Source organism: Macadamia integrifolia, chromosome 10, assembly GCF_013358625.1.
Source record: "Macadamia integrifolia cultivar HAES 741 chromosome 10, SCU_Mint_v3, whole genome shotgun sequence".
Taxonomy (NCBI): Eukaryota; Viridiplantae; Streptophyta; class Magnoliopsida; order Proteales; family Proteaceae; genus Macadamia; species Macadamia integrifolia.
In genome coordinates this window covers 7,425,367-7,448,062 of record NC_056566.1, presented here as the reverse complement: position 1 = coordinate 7,448,062, position 22,696 = coordinate 7,425,367, and the positions used below count along the sequence as shown (strand labels likewise).

At 37.4% G+C, this 22,696-nt stretch overlaps 3 protein-coding genes across 3 annotated transcripts; 2 read left to right on the top strand and 1 right to left on the bottom strand.

Annotated features, from left to right (window-relative positions):
• The first annotated feature begins 3,052 nt into the window (after nucleotides 1–3,052).
• On the top strand, nucleotides 3,053–4,572 carry LOC122092467 (lactosylceramide 4-alpha-galactosyltransferase-like). The gene is made up of 2 exons (XM_042662790.1): nucleotides 3,053–3,252; nucleotides 3,363–4,572. Exons 1-2 carry the CDS (start codon nucleotides 3,180–3,182, stop codon nucleotides 4,328–4,330), a joined length of 1,041 nt encoding a protein of 346 aa, XP_042518724.1. The 5' UTR covers nucleotides 3,053–3,179; the 3' UTR covers nucleotides 4,331–4,572.
• Nucleotides 4,573–7,967: 3,395 nt separating this feature from the next.
• Nucleotides 7,968–16,037, bottom strand: LOC122090651 (probable zinc metalloprotease EGY2, chloroplastic). Its single transcript, XM_042660292.1, has 13 exons — nucleotides 15,598–16,037; nucleotides 15,435–15,501; nucleotides 14,990–15,076; nucleotides 14,791–14,901; nucleotides 13,471–13,521; nucleotides 12,840–12,944; nucleotides 12,359–12,433; nucleotides 12,104–12,209; nucleotides 11,768–11,861; nucleotides 11,117–11,270; nucleotides 10,453–10,660; nucleotides 8,988–9,148; nucleotides 7,968–8,549 (listed from the first exon to the last, which is right to left on the bottom strand). The coding sequence occupies exons 1-13, from the start codon at nucleotides 15,750–15,752 to the stop codon at nucleotides 8,298–8,300; spliced, it is 1,626 nt and encodes a 541-aa protein (XP_042516226.1). The 5' UTR covers nucleotides 15,753–16,037; the 3' UTR covers nucleotides 7,968–8,297.
• A 1,629-nt stretch (nucleotides 16,038–17,666) lies between these two features.
• Nucleotides 17,667–19,708, top strand: LOC122090590 (chitinase-like protein PB1E7.04c). The gene is made up of 2 exons (XM_042660232.1): nucleotides 17,667–18,538; nucleotides 18,812–19,708. The coding sequence occupies exons 1-2, from the start codon at nucleotides 17,980–17,982 to the stop codon at nucleotides 19,516–19,518; spliced, it is 1,266 nt and encodes a 421-aa protein (XP_042516166.1). The 5' UTR covers nucleotides 17,667–17,979; the 3' UTR covers nucleotides 19,519–19,708.
• The last annotated feature ends 2,988 nt before the right edge of the window (nucleotides 19,709–22,696 follow it).

Here is a 22,696-nt window from a genome sequence, read left to right as displayed (position 1 = left end):
TCAAATTAATTCAACCAAGGAAATAGATTCAAGGAGATTCACCTCTTCAACCCACGCAAAAGTTCACATGACAAACCAGATAAAGCCCTATTATTTGCCACATGGCAAATTAGATGGAACCCAATTTTTTTTAGGTATGTAAGGTTTAGGGTCCTTTGTCCACATGTGAGTTGTTTACATGGCAAAACAATATTTTAAATAAAAAATAGAATAAGAAATTTTTAACCATGTGCCATTTATTTTATTTTGGTAGAAAAACCATGTGCTATCTATCCAGTATCCACTACTAGTCAGACTCGCAGTTACTACGTCAACCTAACACCCAACAAAATTAGGTTGACCATATAGTGCTGTTTTATGAAATAACGGAATGGAGACAGGGATGTCAGGACGACAGCTAGGCATCCTAAAGGACATCTCAATTGTCTCGGTAAACAGTTTGTAATCTTAAAATTTTAATAAATAAAAAACCAAAAATATACTCTGTTAATAACACGCTTATGGTAACACAGCTACAGAAAAATCTAATTAAGAATTAGACTTCCTAGTATTAGCAAAAAAAAATTAGACTTGCCAGGGATATTGACAACAATTAGACTGTAATTTTTGGGGTAATTAATTTTTTTTTTTAGCTTTTATATAATCTAACTAATTAATATTTTGAGAAGGGGTTATTAGATGTTACCAAGAAAAAAAAAAAAAAAAAGGGTTTGTGAGAAAGAATTTTTCTCTCATGCAGGTTTAGTAAAATAAACATGCAAATAACCAATCTTTAATCTCAATTATCAGAATTTATAGAAAAAAAAAATCTCCAATTATCAGATGCCATATCCAAAATATCCATTCTTTTGCCTCCACGAGAAAGAAATAAAGAACCTCATTGAATTGGTAAATCTGTTTTACAATTCCACCAAGAATAAAATTATTATGTATTTAACATCGGGCAGCTGGAGATAATAAGGCTGACGATGCCAATCCTTATCATGAGTTTGTTACCTTATGTGTGCAGTTCCATATTAGTTTGTTTCCTTATTTGTACGGATTTCGTTTATCTTGATTATTTGGAAATCAGTCCAATCTTTCTTTTTTTTTTTTTCTCCAAATCAACCCAATCAAAGATACATATTTCCATTAAAATAATTTCTTTACAAATTTCCCTTCATGTACATATGATATTTTAGCATGCAGATTTCATTCTTTTTGATAAATGGTTGCATCTTAAAAAAAAAAAAATTCCCTCTCGTTTTTTGGGAGTGGGAGTGGGAGTGGGAGTGGGAGTGGGAGGGGGAGGGGTTGAAATCGTCTACAATTCCGATCTCGTACAATTTCGTGCAATACCACCTTCAGGCGGTGACACATGTATTGATACCAATACAATGGTCAAGATCTGGTACAACTAATAAAACATTAAATTAGTGAAGAGGCATTTAAATCAGATCTGGACCATTGTATTGGTATCAATACACGTGTCACCGCCTGAAGGTGGTATTGCACGGAATTGTACGAGATCGGAATTGCAGACGATTTTTTTCCGAGGGGGAGGGGAACAAGTGTTTAATAAACCTAAGATTATGAGAAATCTCACGAATTTATTTAGTTTGATGGGGCTCAAGATTGGTATTAGAACTTTGGGAAAATGAAGGTTGCTAGGCCCTGCACTCAGACACAGGAAGAGTGAAATGACTACCCTACCTCCTGTAGAATTTAAAAAAAATAAAAAAAAAATCCCACTTCTATATGATGTCATAAATTTATAATTAGCCTCTTTTGATGATATAGGAGACACGCAGCCTGACATCGATTCCTCTCTAGATCTTTTTGTCTCCAGATTCCAAGTCCTAGTAATGTCTTAAATGGTTTTGTCCTCAACCTTCGATTCCAAATACTCATAATTGGGAGGAGACACTCAAATCTCTACGAACCTACTCCCACAGTCCCACTAGGAAACCAATTAAGTAGTTTGAATGCAAACATTTATTAGGATGCAATCAGGTAGCGTTATTTTCCACAAATTTTGTTTATGACAATCAGCATGATCCTGCTGCCTCTGCCATTTTGGTCCTCTCTACCTTGATAATATAAAAACTCTTTCCTATTGTTTAGGAAGGACACATGGAATGTATCCTACCTCGTTAGGTGACGGGTCAATATATCCTTATTTATATACTAGTTTTAATATTTTCTTCCACTTCTTTAGTAAGCAATGACACATTTGGATCCAAAACTTTGAAAAAAATAAGGGTCTAATCTAATTATTGCGCCAGGCCAACCAAAGGAAAGGATCAATTATTGGGATTGTCCCATTAATTAAGGAATCACAAATTTAAAAAAATAATGGCAACAATAAACCTAGTTTATCATGTAAAAAAACAGAGTAATTAAGTAGTTTTAAATCTTTAGATTATTCCATTAATCCATTTGGAAAGGTGATAGAGATTAGAAAGAAAGACAGAAATCTTGAAAATCATGAAACAGATCCAGCAAAATGGGTAAATCTGGTGATATATTAACATTTTTAGATGTAAGATATTGAAGGTTGTTGGATATGATGGGGACATATAACTGAGTCAGCAAGTAGACAGAAAGAAATCAAGATTGTCAATCCCAGAAATTCATGGAATCTCCATTAATGGAAATTGTGAGGGGATTGAGGGATAATTGAAGTTGAAGAACAACTCAAATGATGAGTGGTCAATTTTTCTCTTGTTTACTCTGTTACTCTGTTACAGCTTACAGACGCAAAAAGGCCAAAGATTATGAAGTGGGGGAAGAAGTTGAAAGAGATGGCATCTTCCCAAACCCTTACTCTGCACAATCTACTCTTCGCATTTATCTTGTAGCCATTAAAGCTCCCTCATGGCCTCATCCCCCATCTTAGTCTCTTCTGCAAGCTGCATACGTCATTGACGGCTACCAAGTGTCAAACCTACTCGATTAGTCCTCTGCCACGAATCCACCCTCACTGAATATTTCTAGGCCAACAAGTCAATAACAGAACAAAGCGTGGGCTTTGATCAACTCTGCTTCATCTTCTTCCTCTTCAATCCTCTTGAAAACCATGATCAATATACGCTCAATTGGTAACACAAAATCCTCTCTTTTCTCCACCATCTCATTCGCTACTATCCTGTTTCTTTTACTTTTCTTCTCTAGTTTCTTCCCCACTTTGTTTCTCCACTATGAAGTTTCGATATACGCCAAAGAAGAAACCCGGGTTGTCTCCCCAACCCAGAAAAGCCGTCTTCAATTCAGGTCTGTATCATCCTCGCTCCCCAAGGTTTCTTATTCTGTGAAAGAAGAGATCAGTACCAAGGCATTAAACATTGACCTGGATTATCTAATGCCTCCAATCAATGTCACAGAGAAAGAAAGGATCGCTTGGTTCAAGCAAAAGCTTCGAGCTTTCGACGTATTCAAGTCAACCAAGTTGCCCAGTAAATTTGCAGAGCGGACACGCAAGTTCTTCGATAACACCTGTGAGATACAATTTTTCATGACGTGGATTTCTCCGGTGAGATTTTTCCGGCGAAGAGAAATCTTGGCCTTGGAAAGCGTCTTCAAAGCTCACCCTCATGGATGCTTGATGATTCTCTCAGGAACTATGGATTCCATACATGGAAATCGAATCCTGAAACCACTACAAGATCTCGGATTTAGAGTGGTGGCAGTGAAACCAGACTTGTCGTTTCTTCTCAAGAACACACCTGCCGAAGCTTGGTTTCGTGAGATGAAGAAGGGGATCAAAGACCCTGGTGAGATTCCATTGGCCCAGAATCTATCCAATCTCCTCAGGCTTGTGGTTCTATATAAATATGGTGGTGTCTATTTGGACACAGATTTCATAGTTCTTAAGAAGTTTTCAGGTCTGAGAAACACAATTGGAGCACAAAGTATGGATAGAGTGACTGGCAAATGGACCAGGCTTAACAATGCAGTTCTGATCTTTGACAAGAATCACACTCTCTTATTCAATTTCATTGAGGAATTCTCCCTCACTTTTAATGGAAACAGATGGGGACATAATGGACCCTACATGGTTTCAAGGGTCGTTAAGAAGGTAAGGAGAAGACCTCTCTACAACTTCACAGTCCTGCCACCAATGGCATTCTATCCAGTAGATTGGACCAGGATAGGTGCGTTTTTCCAGAAACCAGTGGATCGCGCCATGTCTAGATGGGTATCGTCAAAGCTGCTACAGTTGAGTAGAGAGACTTATGGAATTCACCTTTGGAATAGGCAGAGTAGTAAGTTAAGGATTGGAGAAGGGAGCATCATAGGAAAATTAATATCAGATCATTGTGTTCTATGTGAAGATATGTACAGTGTTTGAGTAATTAGTTCTTCAAATTGGATAGCAGAAAAGCTACTTCTGCCTAAGGAATAAAATCAAGGAGATTCAACCTCTTCAATCTTCACAAAGTAATGATTCAGGGATTCAACAAGGATGTCTGAGTAAGGTTCTTGAATTAAAATTCTTTTCTTCCATAGGATAATTCTTTACTGTTACTGTAGGTCTCTGCTACTACTACTACTACTACTGTTATTGCAAGAATTTTCTATCTTGTTGTTTCATGTACATATTTTAACATTCAAATCTCTTAAATGGTGAAGGATTTGTATCTGTGCTAAAGATGATAGATGCTCGCAATAAAAATTGTTCACATAAAAAAATAATTAAAATTCAATAAACCTAAAAATGATTAGAAACTCCATGAATTGAATCCTCAAGTGGTATCAGAACAGAGCTGTATCAAAACTTTCTACCACAGATCATAATCCTCAAGCGTCGTCTTATTCTGAACCTGAAAGTGAAGCCTTTTGAGTCTCTGAATTTCATGTTCTGGCAATGTCCTCTATGACCTTGTTCTCCTCAACTCTCGATTTCCCGTACTCCTCTTCGAGAAAAAAAAAAACAGATCCTCTCTCCACGAAACTACTCTCACTGCTAATCCTACTGAGCCCATCAAATCCACCATTTTTTATGGTTTTAGATGGCTTTATGTTTATCCTCCCTTGAATGCCACCATTAATCATAGGCTTAACCATTGGTGTTCTACTATGACCCTTGAAATAGGACTCTGAACTAGTACGCTCCATCTTTAGTAATTCTCTCAGAGATTTCTTTCCTTCCTTCATTAGTTCTTGTAAACTGCTACTTTTCCTTGGGCGAGAAAGCGAAGAAGAGGAAGCAACATTGTAGGAAAATGATGAAGATGAGATAGATGAATACAGAGACCTCTGTTTTTGGATTATGTTCCTGATCCTTTCCCTTTGAGCCTTTGTGTTGTTAATGAAAAGATTCTCTTCATCATCTTCCTCCTGTATCTCAGACATCTTCTTCATGGCAACATTGTAGGAAGACGACGAAGATGAGATAGATGAATACAGAGACCTCTGCTTTTGGATTATGTGCCTGATCCTTTCCCTTTGGGCCTCTGTGTTGATAATGAAAAGATTATCTTCATCATCTTCCTCCTGTATCTCAGACATCTTCTTCATGGCCAAATGATCTTAAACCTTAATATGCAAATGGTTAGAAGATAATGGAAAACTCTTTGTATTTCAGAAACTTTGAGAGACCTGTCCAGCTAAGATGACCAAGCCTTTTAAATTCTTAAAAACTACAAGTAGAGTTTAATAAAGTAGTATTTTAGCAAAATAAAAAATGAATACATTGGGTCTCTGCAATTGTCCTATGTGTGAATTTCATAATTTAATAGCTATTGCTCATCCAATATTAGAAAGATTCCCCATTCTTTAAATTAACATAAGAAAAATAATAAAATTGTTAAATTAATGAAAAAATCCTTAACAATCAACATATAAAAATTGCAGAAGGCTTGGGGCAAGCCCCTTCACCCTATAATATAAAAACTCTTCTAATCTGCTAGAGAAATTCTTTATAAGAGTTTCTATTTCTTTCAAACCCTAGAATATAAACGTATAATTATGTTATTCACATATAAGCTATCTCCTTGACAAGTTAAGAGATTATTATCCCAAAAAATTAAGAATATATATATAACTCGTTTTCTACTCTTAACACAGTAACAAACTAAATTAATTGATAACATCATATCTCTATCATCCAAGAGACATCAACAAAACTATTGTTTATAAGTAATTGATTTTTTTTTTCATGTAATATATTGGCTTATTGTTCAAAGTGAGGTTTGATATATGGACTGAAGATTTGGCAAACAAGCCATTGGATAGATGAAAGATTCCCTAGGTTGATGACCAATAAGATTTACTAACTTATCACGACCATGTGGTCTACAATGTATAAGAGTTTTTGTTGTGCACATATTGAATTGAATTCTATTTTTACACGATTATTGATAGCACTATTACATGTTAATGCTAAGTGATAACATGCACGTGTCCTCCAAATTTGGGATTTAACTGGAATGCCACCATGATATGAAGAAAGTAGCTCCCAATCATGGTGTGAGAAGATCTACTCCCTATTTTTAGAACATGTGCTACTCATCAATTTGTTTGAAACCCAACATAAATAACACCTAGGAAGAGATATTGCCGGCAAAAAACTGATCACTTGAGTTGTAAAGAATGATTACTTGGACGATAGGACCATTCAAATTGTCCAGGCAAAAGATAAATAAGTACCACTAAAAAAATATGGTAGGATGGTCCACAAGAAAAGTCTAATGATGCTACACTCTTCCAATCCTTTTGTATCTTCTTAGGCTTTTGCCTAGATGGGTCCCTAGCCATAGAATTTTTCCCCCCTACACTACGTTACACGACAAAGGGGACGCCTCGCAAAAGATGGGAAGAGATGGAAGGTGCCTTTTTCTCCATTAAATATAGCATAGAAGAATTGAATCTTTTGCCTTCTTGGAACCTTGTAACAACAATCTGCAGGTGTACCAACAAACATGGCTAATAGTTACCTTCTAGCCATAGGATTCCAAGATGCCTTCGCATCCTCCTCTCCAACGTATGCAATTCTAATCACATTATGAATATTCAACTAATCAAGAATTTCTTCTTATATCAATACCTTACAACCCTAGTACCCAAAAAAAAGTAATGTGGGGAGTTCCATGGCAAGTGACTATAATATGGGGGATAAAACCATACGAGTCAATATTTCTTCGAAAGACTTGATAATAAATAAATAAATAAAATAAAAAATAGTCCCTCTTTTATCTTTTTCTTCTACCATCTTCTCAGTGGTATATAGATTATAGACCTACTCACCTGGAAAACCTTTCAAGATTAGGAACAAAAGTTTCTGAATAGAAGAAATATATATTGGAGGATTCAGTCAGTCATGTACTAATGAATCAGATCCAGGAAGATGTGCAAGACAAAAAGATCGTCAGTTCTCAAGTGAAGTGGAGGAGAGGCGGCGGGGGAGGGTTGTGGTCAAGGACGGGTAGAAGAAAAATCTGTGAGAGTTCTGCCGTGAAAATTAAGAAATATTAGTCAAATATCTAGTCTTAATCATGCTTCTTCAAAGTAATTACACCTACTCAAACCTTGACTTTTTAACAATCGTAAAAGACTGCAATAGGTTAACCAAAAGGCTTGAGTATGGAAAAGATTTTGGATTGCTGTTTTGTCAAAGGAGAAACAAGTATTGTAGGCTTTTTTCACTGGGTGTAATGTCAATTCTCTGGTGTATATAACAGTTACAGAAGCTCATAAGCTACAATAAACCATAAATAGTTCTGCCACCAAACCACTAGGGTGAGATTATGGTTCTGGTTCTGATTTATGAAACTGCGTATGCAAGTTTCAGTAATCTTAACTAATTGGATGCTTGCTTTTTCTGGGTCACTCAGGGTTGTGCTCATATCTTCTGGTACCTATGACAATTGAGATCCACCAAATCAAATATCATTGCAACAAGAACTCTTTTGTATTACCACGATCTATCATGGGGGGGGGGGGTGGAATCATAAACGAAAATAAATAAGACTCAGGCTGCAATCTGGTTGTCACAGAATGAAATTTCATTTTGATTTCTCATAATATATTCCTTTTGGCTCCATCTGTTGCAAGGGGAAAAAAAAAAGAGCTACCTAGTGCAGGGAACTCCAACAACCCAGGGTCTAGGAAGGGCAGGTGTAGAATATATACATACACATTTATAAAAATAAACTTTATTACATGAAATCTTCCCAATAGGAAAAAAATGGTGACCTCAATTTACGAATGTCAGAGAATTATGATATACAACTCATTTTCCGTAAGCCCAAAACAAAAGCAGATCCATTTCTTGAATACTTCATGGTAGGCAATGGCTCTCTAATAGATGGACTCCATTACTGGAGATTCATAATGGCTTCATTAGTGAAAGGGAAGGGGTACGGCAAACATACAAGCAACCCCAAGAGCAAAACTGAAATGCCTAGAGCAACATACTTATCATCAGGATCAGTGATCTCTTCAGAGAGTGGAGCAATTGGCCCTCTCTGCAAGAAGAATATCAGAGCAACCCAATAGAAGGACACATCACTGAACAGCGAGGCTAGTCCCAGCAAAGCAATAGAAGCACCTGTGATACGAGATGAGGCCTGCCAAATATAGACCATTATTATTTTCTCAAATTTATTTTCTTTATATACATACATATATATAAGTATATATGTATTGCAACGGTATATATATCAGGGGATCAAACCGAAAGCAACTTCCAACTGCACAGAAGAACCTCACCCCAGTGATCAGTTTAACAATGGCTGACATAAAGCTACTATTTAAATTTAAGGCCTCAATGGCTAACAGTACATGGAATCTACCGGTTCTCTGAATTTCCCCAAGAGATCTCCAATGCTAAGAATTGGAATGATCAAATAGTTGTACCACCAAATCTGGACATTCTTGGGGATTCATAGCATTGATCTGAACAGTTCACAAGACTCTTCTTAGCTCTCAGATTCACGTGTAATTCAGATAAGAAATTCCCATTCTTTCTTGCTCTTCTAAACAATCAATAACCATAAATTGATTACCTTTCTTCCCCATAGAGCAAAAGAAATGCGCCCCCCATCAAGCTCCCCTGCAGGTATGCTGTTGATTGCATTAATAAGGAGCCCAGCCAATGCCCACATTACTAGCGGATTGACTGATAAGGGAGTCCCTTCTTTGAGTGCATCCCCCAGGAGAAGCTTTGCTGTAATGAAAGACATGTTATACAATCTTTGTGAGACGGAAGAATATAATACAAGTCAATAGTATACTAAGAAAATTAGGTGGAAGAAAAATAGTCAAAGAGACCTACTTCATCTTATCTTTACATACAGATATAATTGCAGGAAAATAATAATTTTAAATGAGTTGCACTGGCCTTTCCATGGAAGGATGAAATTCCATCTTTCCTACGCCAAAAGCAACAGGAAGTAAACAAAGAAAGGGCCACCTAGCAAATTTACAGCACTTTTTAGCTTTTGTTTTAATTCGGTTTGACCGAACCAATTATATAGGTATCGAATTTTCAAAAGTAAATTTGTCTACTCATATATGGAGCACGGAAATTTATCCTCCCACTAGTCATATCACAATTTTCCAGGAAAAATTCAGAAAATCCCAATTCCATGTTATATTTGCAGTGGAAATCAATTACAAACTAATCATTGAAATATTTCCATCAATAATCTGTCTTGATGCAATTTATTTTAATCCCAAATTATTTGAGTACCTTGAGTTTCGCTGAATTTTGGGTGAGATTACATAATTTAGATAAGGGGCGTGCCTGGTCCAACGGTAAGAAGGTACCAATGTTGAGACTTGGTGGTCAAGCGGTCAAAACAGCCTCTCAACAGTCTCGGGACAAGGCTGCGTGGTTCTCACCCCCCCCCCAATCCCCGGACCTCGCACATGCGGGAGCCTTGTGCACCGGGTATGCCCTTTTATTATATAATTTAGATCTTGTTTAATATTTTCTCCCAAGTTCTGAACAAAAATTCTCTGTTTATTTTCCCATGACCCTGAATATATTAGATTTTATTCATCTTACATCCAAACACACTGGCTCTTGAAAAAATTTAACCAGAACCATTCTAATAGATTCCAAATAAGCTGGTCTAACATTCATAGCTTGTCCATGGCCCTCTGCTTGTGCCAGGTTCTAAAGACTGGCTAATCTAGACAAGTGCCTTAGTAACATTTTGTGAGCTGTACTATGAACAAGCAACAAATGCTATACCCAGTGAACGAGCTCATCCAGATTCGTTTGGCTAACATAGTTTATGTCAATAGCTGAACAAGACAATGCAAGAGAAGTGCATGAGCAAGCACAAGAATTTCACAATTACTCAACGCAAGTATTAGGAAAATATTTCTCAAGCAAATCTCATGCAATAGTAGCTGCATAACTTCAGAATGTCCTCATCATTGATCATTGCATACCCAATCGTTAACCTATGTAAAAGGACAATAACAAAAACAATACCAAATGAATGTAGATCAATTACTTACCTATGCCACCAGCAAGAAGGGAGTCATGAAAGACAGATGCATCTACTACAATGCCAATACCATCACTAGGTGGTAAGATAAACCCTAAGAGCAAAAGCACAAGACCAATAGAGAATCCAGCCAAAGGTCCAGCAGCTGCAAGCTTTAGAAGATCCTCTCGTTTGGGCACAATATTAACAATCCTTGTTATGGCACCAAAAGAACCTATCTGCCACCAAATAGCACATTAATCATCCCATACATATTTGTTTCCAGAAAGCATGAAATCTTCTCAAAGTGTGAGCTTGTTCACATTATGAGTGAAAGAGAAGATGAAAGCAGTCCAAACCAAGCATATGTCATAGGAATCATGGAGAAGCAATTTGGGAGATTTTGCAATGAGAAATGGCGTCACATCTTATCTATATTTAATTGCCTACAAGAGCTTAGACATCCAAACTCCACAGAATTGACCAAGGATGGTCCCGGTGTGCCCATTGTGGCAGTAGCTAGTAGAAACAAGTGAAGTTAAGATCCCTGCACAGATAATGGTGATGGGATGGTCCAAAGTTGTGCAAACATTTTGTATTCAATATAATACAATTAGACAGCCAGTTTGATCAATACTTACATAAACTCTCTCTAGAGTCTAGTCATTAAATATCGCTGGAAAACAAAATCTTACCTGCCAACTAGGAACAAAGTATGGAACTCCAAGCTTAATTCCAGTGCGTCTAGCAATTAAAATGTGGCCAAGTTCATGTGCAAACAAAACAAATGCAGTAGTAATGGCTCCAGGGAGGCCATCCTTCAATAATTCAAGATTGTCAAAAGAAGACCTGAGACAGAAATATCAGTGATAGAGTTACAAACACAGAAATTATTTTGAAAGCTCAAGAAACCAAATGATCATGTTTGCATGGTAGATAATAAGAAAATCACAGGGAATAATAGATCAAAGAATTTGAATTTGAATATAAATTGAGAGTTGAAGTTAACATGATTAGCTAAAATAAATTCATCAAAAGATTGTGTTATCTCAATTTTGTTTCCATGCTTGACAAAAATAAGTAAATATGTTTGCTCGTCCCAGACACCATTTATAGTAACTTGTTGTCTTCTAGATTCATAGGATTTTATCCAAAAAATAATCACACAGGAGTTTCCAGGAAGTAATCAGAAGTCAAGCAAACTCTGCACAATATGAGCTGGTGAAATTAAACAATCCATCTCAAGGAAAAAAAGGTTAACACTAATATACACATAAGAATAAGATATACTATATTTAAAATATAATATATATATATATATATATACCAAGGGCAAAAAAACGCACAGTAAGTTTGATTGCAGTGCAGGTACATTCCGGAGAAGTAAGGTGAAAATGGTAACCAGTCCAAAAGCACCTGCAGCAAACCATTCTGGGACCGCTGCAGAAGGAATGCCAGATGAATTACTATTTAATAAAAAATGCATATAACTACTCTGTCCCTCATTTCATACTATCACATTTTATGCTTTGCCACAACATAGAAATATTAGAGATCACTCACACGCACACACGGACACACCCACGCACACACACACACACACACACACACACACGCACACACGCACACACGCACACATGCACACACACGCACACACACACAGTCAGAGTTGGGAACATTACCAGTTGTCTCTGGCTGCAAAGTTATCCTTGGAACAACTACAGCCACCGGCATATCATCCTCTGGATTGATGAGAAGGAAAAGCTTATATTGATCCCCAAATTTATCCTGTAAATAGACTAAACTCAACTTAACTAATCCTTATCACAATTACTTGGGTCGGCTGCATGAATCCTGTATAAAATGTGCTGGAATTTAACTAAGCCTAAATAACTAAACTCCTCCAAGTATTTGAATGACAAAAACCAGGTACGCACCTGCATTCTTTTTGTTATCTTTTCATAACTTCTATCAGCCTTCCCTCGCAAGTTTCCTTTGAACAAAATTCCACCCTGGAACAAGAAAGGAACACAACAGGGGTGATTTCAAATATGGCATTTTGTGGGAAATCTTCAACAACAGATTAAATCAGGAAGAGCAAAATTACAAAAATGTGTCACCTAAAATTTTAAGTTGTAATCAATCAAAAGAACAGCAAACCAGTAAAACTAGCACATGTATTTCTTGTCTCTCATTAACCACTGTCATTCCATGACTTAACATCATGACTTCAACATAAATTGAGACCCTAATAATGTTATCAAACAGATTAGATAAGGTAGTAACTTTTAATGGTGCCTAATAATTTTTTGTTGCGTAGGGAATTCTAGAGCCTTCAGAAATTCCATTTGAAATTTTTGCCAGCCTTTTTGAATGAGAGTATTATTTATTTAAATAAACAGGACTTCATGAACTCACCTCGTATGGCTCCTGACTCGTCACGAAAAAGGTATCAAAACCAAATACTTGGTCCTTAAGAATGTCAATTGTTTCCTTTGGGATCCTGACTGCTTCACTCAGTTGCTGTGCCAGCATTGAGGAAAAAATAAAAGCAAATCAATATATAAGAGAAACACCATTACTAATAAACAAACAGGCAAATAAAAAACAATACGGCTTTGTTTGGTTGCAAGTAAAGGGCCATGAGGGTAAGTAAAATTAATTTCACAAGAAAATGGAAACTTTTGTAATCATGATGGTGTACCAAACTAGAAATCTTACCAAAGATGGCAGAAAAGCTTTTCAAATGAAGAGAAAAGTAAAACGCCATCACCAGAATTAGGAAGTAATTGAGTTAGGCCATCAATGCAAGTAATGATTACAAATATTCCATTTGGGCCATCATTTCTAGTAATGATTACATAAATTTCGATTTTTTCTTATTAAATAATCCTCATTTCCCTTTCCTTTTTTCACTTTCAACCAGACAGAGCCTACATGACTATCCATGGGAAGGGGGTAAATGGGAAAACAAAACATGAATGGCAAGTCATCTCCTGAATCTAGATTTCCAAACTCAAAGAACAAAAATAGCTCCAATAGTAGTTACCTTCACACCTGGAAGGGGAGATCCACTTGCAACTTCTAGATAAACAGTCTCCTGCATAAAACATTAAACGCTAGAAAAAATTAAAGTAATTCCACGTCCATCAAATAAAGTTTTAAAGTATAGGAATACTCAAATGAACCAGTGATCTGGACAGGCATCCTCTCTATCTAGTACACCATCACCATTTTGTTAAAATAAATTCTAGCTCAACATCACCTTGGGCTGGATTCAACCGATCCACTCAGGGCCAGTGGACCTAAGTATCAAGGGGTGAAAAAACCATTTGCATGCATAGGTAATTCAGTTAGATATATAGGGTGCTGGAACATGGTATCAAGTATCAGGATCGGATCGGGCAACTTGGCTGAATCAACTCCAGAGCCTGATCCACCGAACAATGCTGATCCCCCCCTCCCCCAAGCGAAGAAAACGAGCTGACCCTGTCTACCCCTCCACTATTTACATATATTTGTATTTATATCATTATATGTTATTAGTTTGTACTCCTCCACAATTTACATCTATCATTTGTATACATAGGTAACTTGGTTCAATATATAGGGTGCAGGAACATGGCATCAAGTATCAGGATCGGATCAGGCAACTAGGCTGAATCGACTCTAGATCCTGATCCACTATTTACATCTATGATCTATCTGTATTTATATGTTATTAGTTTAGTGCCCCCCTCCCCGTCACAATTCCTGGACCGGCCCCTGGATCACTGTCATATTCATTTCATAATCAAGTCTATTGTTGCGCTACACATGACAAAATGAAAGCTCTTCTCCACATATATGAGAGCTCTTCCTCCTTATTTCTACATGAGAACAGCAAAAGGCTGTTCCTACTGAACAACTCCATAATAGCAATTAGTTGATGTCAGGAAGAACAATTGCACTTAGAAGAAAACCCTTAAAACACTTTCGTATAGTAAACACTGATGAGAAATCTCTCCAGCATTTGTTCTGATCAATGAGTAGGATAATGAGATTGGCCCTCTCAGACTAACCAGCATGATTTTCCAATAAATCATTATTTGTTACTGAGAACTGACCATGTTAGCCTTAGTAACATATATTGGTTTTAGTTTACTTACTATAAAGAAAAATACCTGGATATTATGACCAAGTATACCAACAGTACTAATGACTAGTGTATTTTAAATTGTTGGAAGGGAAGTTACCTGTAGACCATGACTTAGTATAGCAACTACACTATTAACTAGCTACTTGACTTCCAAAATAATAGTTACCTGGATATCAAGACTGAAGTAATATGCAGTTGCAATATTTCCAAACAATCTAGAAAACAAGTTACCTTGATGTCACCTTCACCTTCACCTTCACCTTCACCCTTAGTTTCTCCAGTGCTATCTTCTACTGCGTTTGTTGAATCAAGGATTTCTGAGCTGGTTAAATGGTCCTCATCCTAACAAAAGTCAGTGACCACACAGATCAAAAGAAAAGATCAATCCAATCAACTCGATGGAGATAGATTGAAATACTTTCGCAGTTACTTGATCAACAGAAATACGCTTAGAATCAATTTGCGTAAGTGGATCACTGGAATGCGGGGTTTCTCCATCTTTAGGTATCTCTGTTTCCTGAAAAAGGAGAGAGACGGTTCAAAGTCCAGAGACAACAATATTGAACAAGAATCAAAAAGTGGGAAAAATCTCCTGATACGCAGCCAAAAATGGGGAATCAAATAAGACCATGGATTCTAAAGCAATCTGAAGCCAACATCAAGTTAATGTTTAAGCTAGGAGACAGCGAAAAACTGCTCAGGGCGAACAACACAAATCAAATCGAAATATTGAATAGACGGTAAGAAAGTTTGCGAAACTATAATAATCCAAGCCGAGTAATCGACGCAATTACTTCCACCCAAATAACAGATTGGAGTCTTGCCAGTAAAGATAACGACATAAACTGGAATCAATGCAGAGAATAAGTAGGCACCTTATCATTATTACTTTCTGGCTCAGTCTCTGTCTCAGTCACTCGGCAAACGATCCCAAATGGCTTCCTATGAAGCACCAACCGAATACAGAATAAAATATCAACACAAATCGATCTCAGACACCGGAAAGTAGATAACGATAATTAAGAAAGAATCGAATACCTTGAAACAGAATTTTCCTTCAATTGGTGCCGTGGAAAACATCTTCGCCTCACAGCAACTGAAGAGGAGATAGGTGGATGGAGACGAAGATTACAGCAAGAGATACACTGGAGAATGGGGGAGAAACTATCGCGGAAGGTGGTGGTAACGTTCATCTCTGGTGTCTTCGACAACCGCAACTACTCTAAAACCAAGCAGAGAATATTGATTTCATGGCGGTGATGTGTGTGAGAACTTAACTGACACACATTCGAATTTGGAAACAAGGCTTCCAACTGGAGTACTGGACTGGCAGCAACAGAGGATAGGATTAGGGTTTTACAGGTAATTTCAGAGGAGGGAAAAGGAATTCAGAAATTTTCAATTTAATCTTCCAGCAGTGCCTCGTCCTTCGAAATTACCTCGACGAATTTGGAAACAAAGCTTTCTTCCTAATGGGGTTGGCCTCTGTTTTTAGCCGTTACCCCAGTCCCCCGCCTCATCAAGAAGGGAGATCCCACAACGAATCGTCATTCGACACGTGTTCGTGTACTGTAGATTTTTTTTGCTTTCTATTGGGAATTAGGGAGTGTTTGGTTGGATAAAAAAAAATACTTTTTTTAGTATTTGGTTGCAGAAAGAAAATAAAATAAAAAGACATTTAGTGGAGATAATCATGTAATATATGCAATTAAATGGGGTATGTAATGTACAATCCATATGCTATTACAGTGTCAAACACAAATTCAAAAATCATAACTATTTATCTTTTCTTTTTCTTTTTCTTTTTGAAATAACTATTCATCATCTACTAGGTGAGATTCTCATCCTTGATGCTACCAATGTACCAGACCCTGATGCTCATCCCTTCAAGAAGTTCTACTAAAAATAAAAATAAAAATTTCTATGTACCAAGTGCTATCAATAGTTGGAGAAAATCTCCTTCACTCCCACCATTTCACAGAAAAATTTTTGTTGCTATATGCACAAGTAAAAGCAACCTTTTATGTAAAAGGGGGAAAAAAAAATGCAACCACTGTTGGGAGTTAAAGAAACAAAACAATTCACTTTTAGGGTTTTCAAATACCCTCTATAAGTTATAGTATTTTTCAAAATGCACTCTATATTCTATCTCTTAGATTGTTATATGGGCAGCAACTATTAGGACAGTAACTAAATTTGTACCCATTTCACATACCACTAGTATTAGGAAAGGGCGTTTCAATAAAGGGAAAAGATCTAACGCAAGGCCCATACTGAGTGGGTGGAAAAAGACTATTATGCCCTCCCCCATTGAGCATTGAAGATGTTTCTATGTTCCTCTTCACTAGCCCACATGCTGGTGTTGCTTGCACCAGATCAACAAAGTTCTTTTGCTTTTCAATAAATTATTGAAGTTATAAAGAACATTAGCAGCTGGTGTTGTCTATGCCCAAACATAGATAGGCGCAAAAAGATCATGCTGCCCCATGCTCAGTGCCTTGAAGATGCCACACACGCACCCATTGGCCTTGTGCACTACTGTTGCAAGCTATGTTTATGTATTTTTTGAATTACCAAACATAGCCTTATCTTTCACCCATGATCTTATATAATTGACCTTCTCATTTCATCTTCTCAACTTCAATATTTTGTACAAAAAATAAAATAAAATTTGTAGATCCCAAACACCCCACCCCTATAGATCTCAACTTTGAATCATATTTAAAAAAAATGGACTACACAGTTATATTACAGTGTCGAGAGTCATATCATAGACTTTTAAAATTAAGATTTTTTTTTATTATTATTATTTAGAATGCGTTATTGGCCTATTCTAAGGACGAACACCAAACGCAACCCTAATATATATATATATATATTTTTTTTTTTTGGCTGCGGGGGAACACAGCCTAATTTTTCTAACATGAGCAAAAGGTAAACCCGTAAAAGCAAAAGCTGTGAGTGAAGCCGGTCCTGCTTTAACTTTTCCCAATTCTTGCAGGTCGGTTTTTGTTACGAGTGTGTTGTTTCGTTTGGGCTCTGTTTAACTATTTAGGCAGGTAGGGTTAGGCGAGACGCTTGAACCCTCCACCCTCCCTCCCCACTCCCCCCTCCCCCCTCCCCCAACTCCTCGCTCCCCCCTTCTTGTCCGTTACTTACCTCACTCTTTCGAGTTTAGAAAAAGGCGGGAATCGGGAAGCCTTCCCGCTCATTTAGTCTTCCAAGGTCCAAAGAAGTCTGAACAACGTAGAGGGCTATCATTTTCATCTTCATCCACGTAAAGCCTTGGTGGTTTTGATTTCTCTTCTCCGCCTTTCTTCTTTAAGCGGCGGTGAAGGTGATCGAGCATAATATTGTGTTCTGGATCTCTGGTTTTCTCTCCTTAAAGCAGCAGCTCTTTTACTAATTCTGGGTTAAACAATGAGTCGTTCTCGCTGGCGTAAGTGTCATAGAAGGAATCGGGTTTCCAGCGACTCCTTTACCTTGGGTGGCTTTCATCTTTCTAATGATGTGTGTACTTTCCCCCCCATTGGGTCATCATCACCTTCTTCAACCGTAGTACCCTCTGCTTCTGAAAACCCTAGATCAGGAAGCTTTGCTTTCGGATCTCATTGTCAATTGTTCTCTAGTTCTCTACAATTTGGGTCAATTCCTGCTTCCCCGTCTACTGGTTCAACGTTTTCTATTGCCAAACCCACCGTTAATGCTTCTACATCTTGCCTCTCTCAAAATCCGCCATCATTTTTCTCATCAACTTTCTCACCATCTACTGTTACAGTAACTACAGTACCTAGTTTCTCCTTTGGTTCAAAGTTTCCTAGCTCAACAACAAGTCCGATTCCTAGTGCCTCTTCATCAGCAGAAACGAATGCAAATGGCTCCTCACAATCTCTGGGTTCATGCGCGAGTGATGTCCTAGCTGCTGCACCGATCTTTACTGCATCAGCGGCTTCAGACTTTCAACCAACATTAATGCCGGGTGAGTTGTTGATGTTATGTCCATTGTATATGTCTTAATTGCTTTGGGATTGGGATATGAAGTCTGTCGTCACATACCTAAGAGGATTCCCCTTTTTTAAATAGAAATTTGCAGAGGCACTTTCTCTTTTCGCAAGATTTCCTTTCTATATTATCATCTACGCAGTAGGAATAAGGTCTCATGAGGTTTTGTATGTTAATTTTCTCGTAAGACATTTTTGAGTTTCTATGCATTTGTACCATACTATCGTTTAGTAGAATTTTCCATGTTCAGAAGAGAAACTAAAGCAAAACGTTGAAGAAGAAGGAAAAAGAGGAACAGAACCTGGTCCTGTATCATGCCAGACTGCAATTCCAATCAATGGGTCAGCAGTCCCACATTTTGATAGTCCAATTCCAGTTGAAACCTTGGGAGAAGAAGTTAAAGAAATGCAAAATTCTGCTGCAGAAGACAGTTGTGTGTCAGAGTTGTCTACGGAATTTAATTTGTTAACTAATGGTTCAAGAATTCTGAGGAACATACCGCAGAGTCCGCACTTCAGCTCACTTCAGGCCTACTCAGACAGGGTCCGAAAGAATTTGATTTCTGGATGGGATCAAACATTTGAAGAGACCTATGACCAAATCCAGAGCTTAAAAGCCACCGATTTCTGGGATAGCAAGGATGAACAACAGTTGACACTGGACGAGTTGCAGAGTATGGGTTACAATGTCAGTCTCTTGAGAAAGCGGTTGGATGAACTTACAAATGTAATGGAGAAGCGTGAGTCTGCTTTATTTGCAATGTGGAGCTTAAGGACCAAAATGGAAAGTCACAAGAGGGAGAAGCAGAAGCTGGAGAGCAAGATTTATAAATTGCAGATGCAGGCAGAGAAAGAACAGGCCAGTATCAATGGTCTGATGGATGAAGAGGCGAAGCTAGAAGAAAGCCTGCCTGTAGTTGATTCCCTCTTTGCAAGCCTAGCTGAATTGCCATTGTAGCTATAGAACTTTATTATGGTGACACTGTTATATTTTGTGCTCTGACAGTTGCAGAACTGTAGTTACCCTCTTTGCAAGCCTGGCTGAATTGCCATTGTAGCTATGGAACTTTGTTATGGTGACACTTTTACATTTTTTGCTCTGACAATTGCAGAACTGTAGTTAATTCCCTCTTTGTGCCTCTTCCTCATTTTGGTTTCAATTTTTTTTTGCTTACACATCATTCTGTGTTCAGTTTCTTTCTATCAGAATTTAATAACTCCCCACATTGTGATGTTGTCTCTGTCTAACATTTGTCCATACATTATTGTGTCACTTTGTTTGTTGTTGCATCAATTGCACAAGTAGAATTGCTGTTGTAGAACCTATAATATTTCCAGTGCATGGTGAGTTTCTGCTCTTGTAAGGATACTTGTCCTTGGCTGGGAGAGATTACAGAACTGTTTATAAAATGGTTTTAAGATGACTAAGATTCTTCAGTTGGTCTTCCTTGGACATTTCTCCATCAGATAGGTGTTCCAAGAAACTTAGATACAACAGTTTGCCACACTTTTTTACAGTTTTATTGCCTATCTTCGACTTTGTGTCTAGACAAAAATCCATATCCTGAACGCATGCAAAGGTAATAAAAAGTGGATTCAAAGGCTGTTGAAGAGTGGAGCTTCTAAACTGTTCTGTTTCATGTAATTTAGTTGTAAATTTGACTTTGGATGATCCAGTTCTCAAACCATGAAGTATTAATCTTAGTAGAATGCTACCCTTTCATGGTTTCCTTGGCTTATATGTGTGTGTGTGTGTGCTTCGGTTTGCTGCAGATAAAACCATCTTCAATAATGTTCAGTTTTCAGTTATTGTAGTCCTCCTTTTTTCTAGTCAAAGGAGTGTTTCAGCATTTTTTTCCCCTATTCAGTGTAGGACTTCTTCCATTGATACCTGGTAGGGAGTGGCAGCCAATAAACTAGAACATATTCTCTTCCTAGAGTTCCCCCCCACCCCCTTTCTTTTTTTCCTATAAATATATGATTGTTTGTTGTTCTTCCTATAGTTTGGGGATGGTGTTCAATTCCTAAGTGAAGATTCATTGGTTGGTGGTTATTGACAATGTCGTGTTACAAGTATTATATTCTGAATGCCAAACTAGAGGATCTATTGGTTTGTCTTTTCTGCCTAGTGACATCTATAAGTTGCAGGATTTTGGTTTTTTCCAACCAAGCTCAAGGACAAGTTGTAATCACTAGGGCTTACATAGAAATAGATATTCCTAGTGAAAAAGTAGGGTTTCTATATCTTTATTTTAATTTGAAAAGTGCACCTTAGTGAGAGGGACCAAAGTAGATGCCTTTGTTTGCCTTTTTGAAGAGAATATCAATTGATATGCTTCACCCAAAGCTGAAATTTGTGTGTGAATTCCAAACTAGAGAATATCTTGGTTGGTCTTTTCTGCCTAGGACATTTATAAGTTGAAGGATTTTGGTTTTATCCAATCAAGCGCAAGGAACAAGTAGTTCCTGGTAATCACTAGGGGCATGTTTGATAACGTTTCGAGAAACGCGTTTCTGCCATTTCTGTGTCAAGAAACGTCAGAAACGGAACAAAAAGCATTTGACAAAACTGTTCCGTTTCACCTAATTACAGAAACAAAATAGCAATTTATATCTATTTCTGGTTCAAGGAACAGAAATGACGTCGTTTCTGAAAACAAACTTGTGGACCTTTTTTTCCCCCAAACCCGACATTTTTCCCTCGACCTTCCAACACATCCTCAGGTTCTCTGCTACAACGAAGAACACTTCACATAAATGTACTCCTCTGCAAATCTGCTCCTCTCACTCACTCAATTCCTCTCAAGGTAAATCTTGTGAAGACGTCGTACGGAGCCCGTGAACCTCACATCTGTCCAAACACCTGCATAGATTCGTCGTTTGGGGGGCTGCAACTCGTACCCGAACTGAAGTGAAAATCAACCCTAGAAACATCTACAAAAATGCGAAGTAGCTCGATCAATCTCCAAACGACGATCCTTCCAAATGCTTGAGGCAATTTCAGGTATTGTGTTCTTTTCTTCTTCAAGTATTGAAATACTTCGGTTCCATCAACCCCAATTAATTCTTCTCTCTATTCCTGTGCAAGGTATGAGAATATCATTCGCCTTTCTTACACAAGCCCTACAAATTTTTTCCAGAAATTTGTGTGGAATATGCAAAGGTCACGATCAAAATTTGTGGGAATATTTGTTCGAAACTGTTGTGCACTGCTACTGGGTAGGATGTATAAATCAACTGTTCTCATAACAATGTATATGAATCTGTGATGCTGGTTAACAAATTGTTGTTTCATTGCCTTCATGGTTTTAAGTATCTCCGATGCCGATACAATACCCTCCGATTCGTATCTTAAATTTAGCCAATCGATACGATACACACCGATACGATACATGAAATTTTTAAAATCCTTTCGTATCGATATATTTCCTACAATACATACCGATATGCATCAATACACCACTAATACACATCGATAAGATACGATATGCCTCGATAGGACTATGAAAATTATAAAATTGAGGTAAAATGTACGTTTCGGTATGTATTGGTACTTATCGGTGAGTATCGGTATGTATCGACCGGTACGTATCGATATGTATCGATCGGTACATATCGGTATATATTGGCACGTATCGGTGAGTATCGATATATATATCGGTACATATCGGTGAGTATCGGTATGTACCGATACAGTGCACTATGGTCATATAATGGCCAACATGGGTAATTTTTTAGAAAAACATGATTTTTTGAAGGGTTTTTGTTCCAAAGTTGCTGTCAGCCATATTTCTCTCTAACTAAAGTGGAAATCAAGGTCTGGAACAAGGATTTTACATTTATGGGACAACTACAAACCTTGAATTTTTAGTATGATACCCTCAATTTAGTGTTTATGCATAATACATGTTATCAATAGCTTTTTTTAACAAATTCTTTATGCAAAAGTGTTTAAAAAAATATTTCCTATCCATTTATGTGTGTATCTTCAGCGTATCTTAGTGTATCTCCGATACGATACGATACTCTCCGATACATATCTTAATTTTAGCCGATCGATACGGCGACCGATACCGATACTTTAATCCTTGATTGCCTTTCTGTTTTGTTATTTCTTTTCCTCTTTGCGGTCAATT

What these genes read in the sequence shown, in the direction of transcription:
- LOC122090590 (XM_042660232.1), top strand. Translation starts at nt 17,980, where the DNA reads ATGAGTCGTTCTCGCTGGCGTAAGTGTCATAGAAGGAATCGGGTTTCC. An exon ending in TCAACCAACATTAATGCCGG is followed by an intron (nt 18,539 to 18,811) that starts GTGAGTTGTTGA and finishes TTCCATGTTCAG; the next exon opens with AAGAGAAACTAAAGCAAAAC.
- LOC122090651 (XM_042660292.1), bottom strand. Translation starts at nt 15,752, where the DNA reads ATGAACGTTACCACCACCTTCCGCGATAGTTTCTCCCCCATTCTCCAG. An exon ending in AGATAACAAAAAGAATGCAG is followed by an intron (nt 12,210 to 12,358) that starts GTGCGTACCTGG and finishes GTCTATTTACAG; the next exon opens with GATAAATTTGGGGATCAATA. An exon ending in CCTTCTTGCTGGTGGCATAG is followed by an intron (nt 9,149 to 10,452) that starts GTAAGTAATTGA and finishes CTTTCATTACAG; the next exon opens with CAAAGCTTCTCCTGGGGGAT.
- LOC122092467 (XM_042662790.1), top strand. Translation starts at nt 3,180, where the DNA reads ATGAAGTTTCGATATACGCCAAAGAAGAAACCCGGGTTGTCTCCCCAA. An exon ending in AAAAGCCGTCTTCAATTCAG is followed by an intron (nt 3,253 to 3,362) that starts GTCTGTATCATC and finishes TCAATGTCACAG; the next exon opens with AGAAAGAAAGGATCGCTTGG.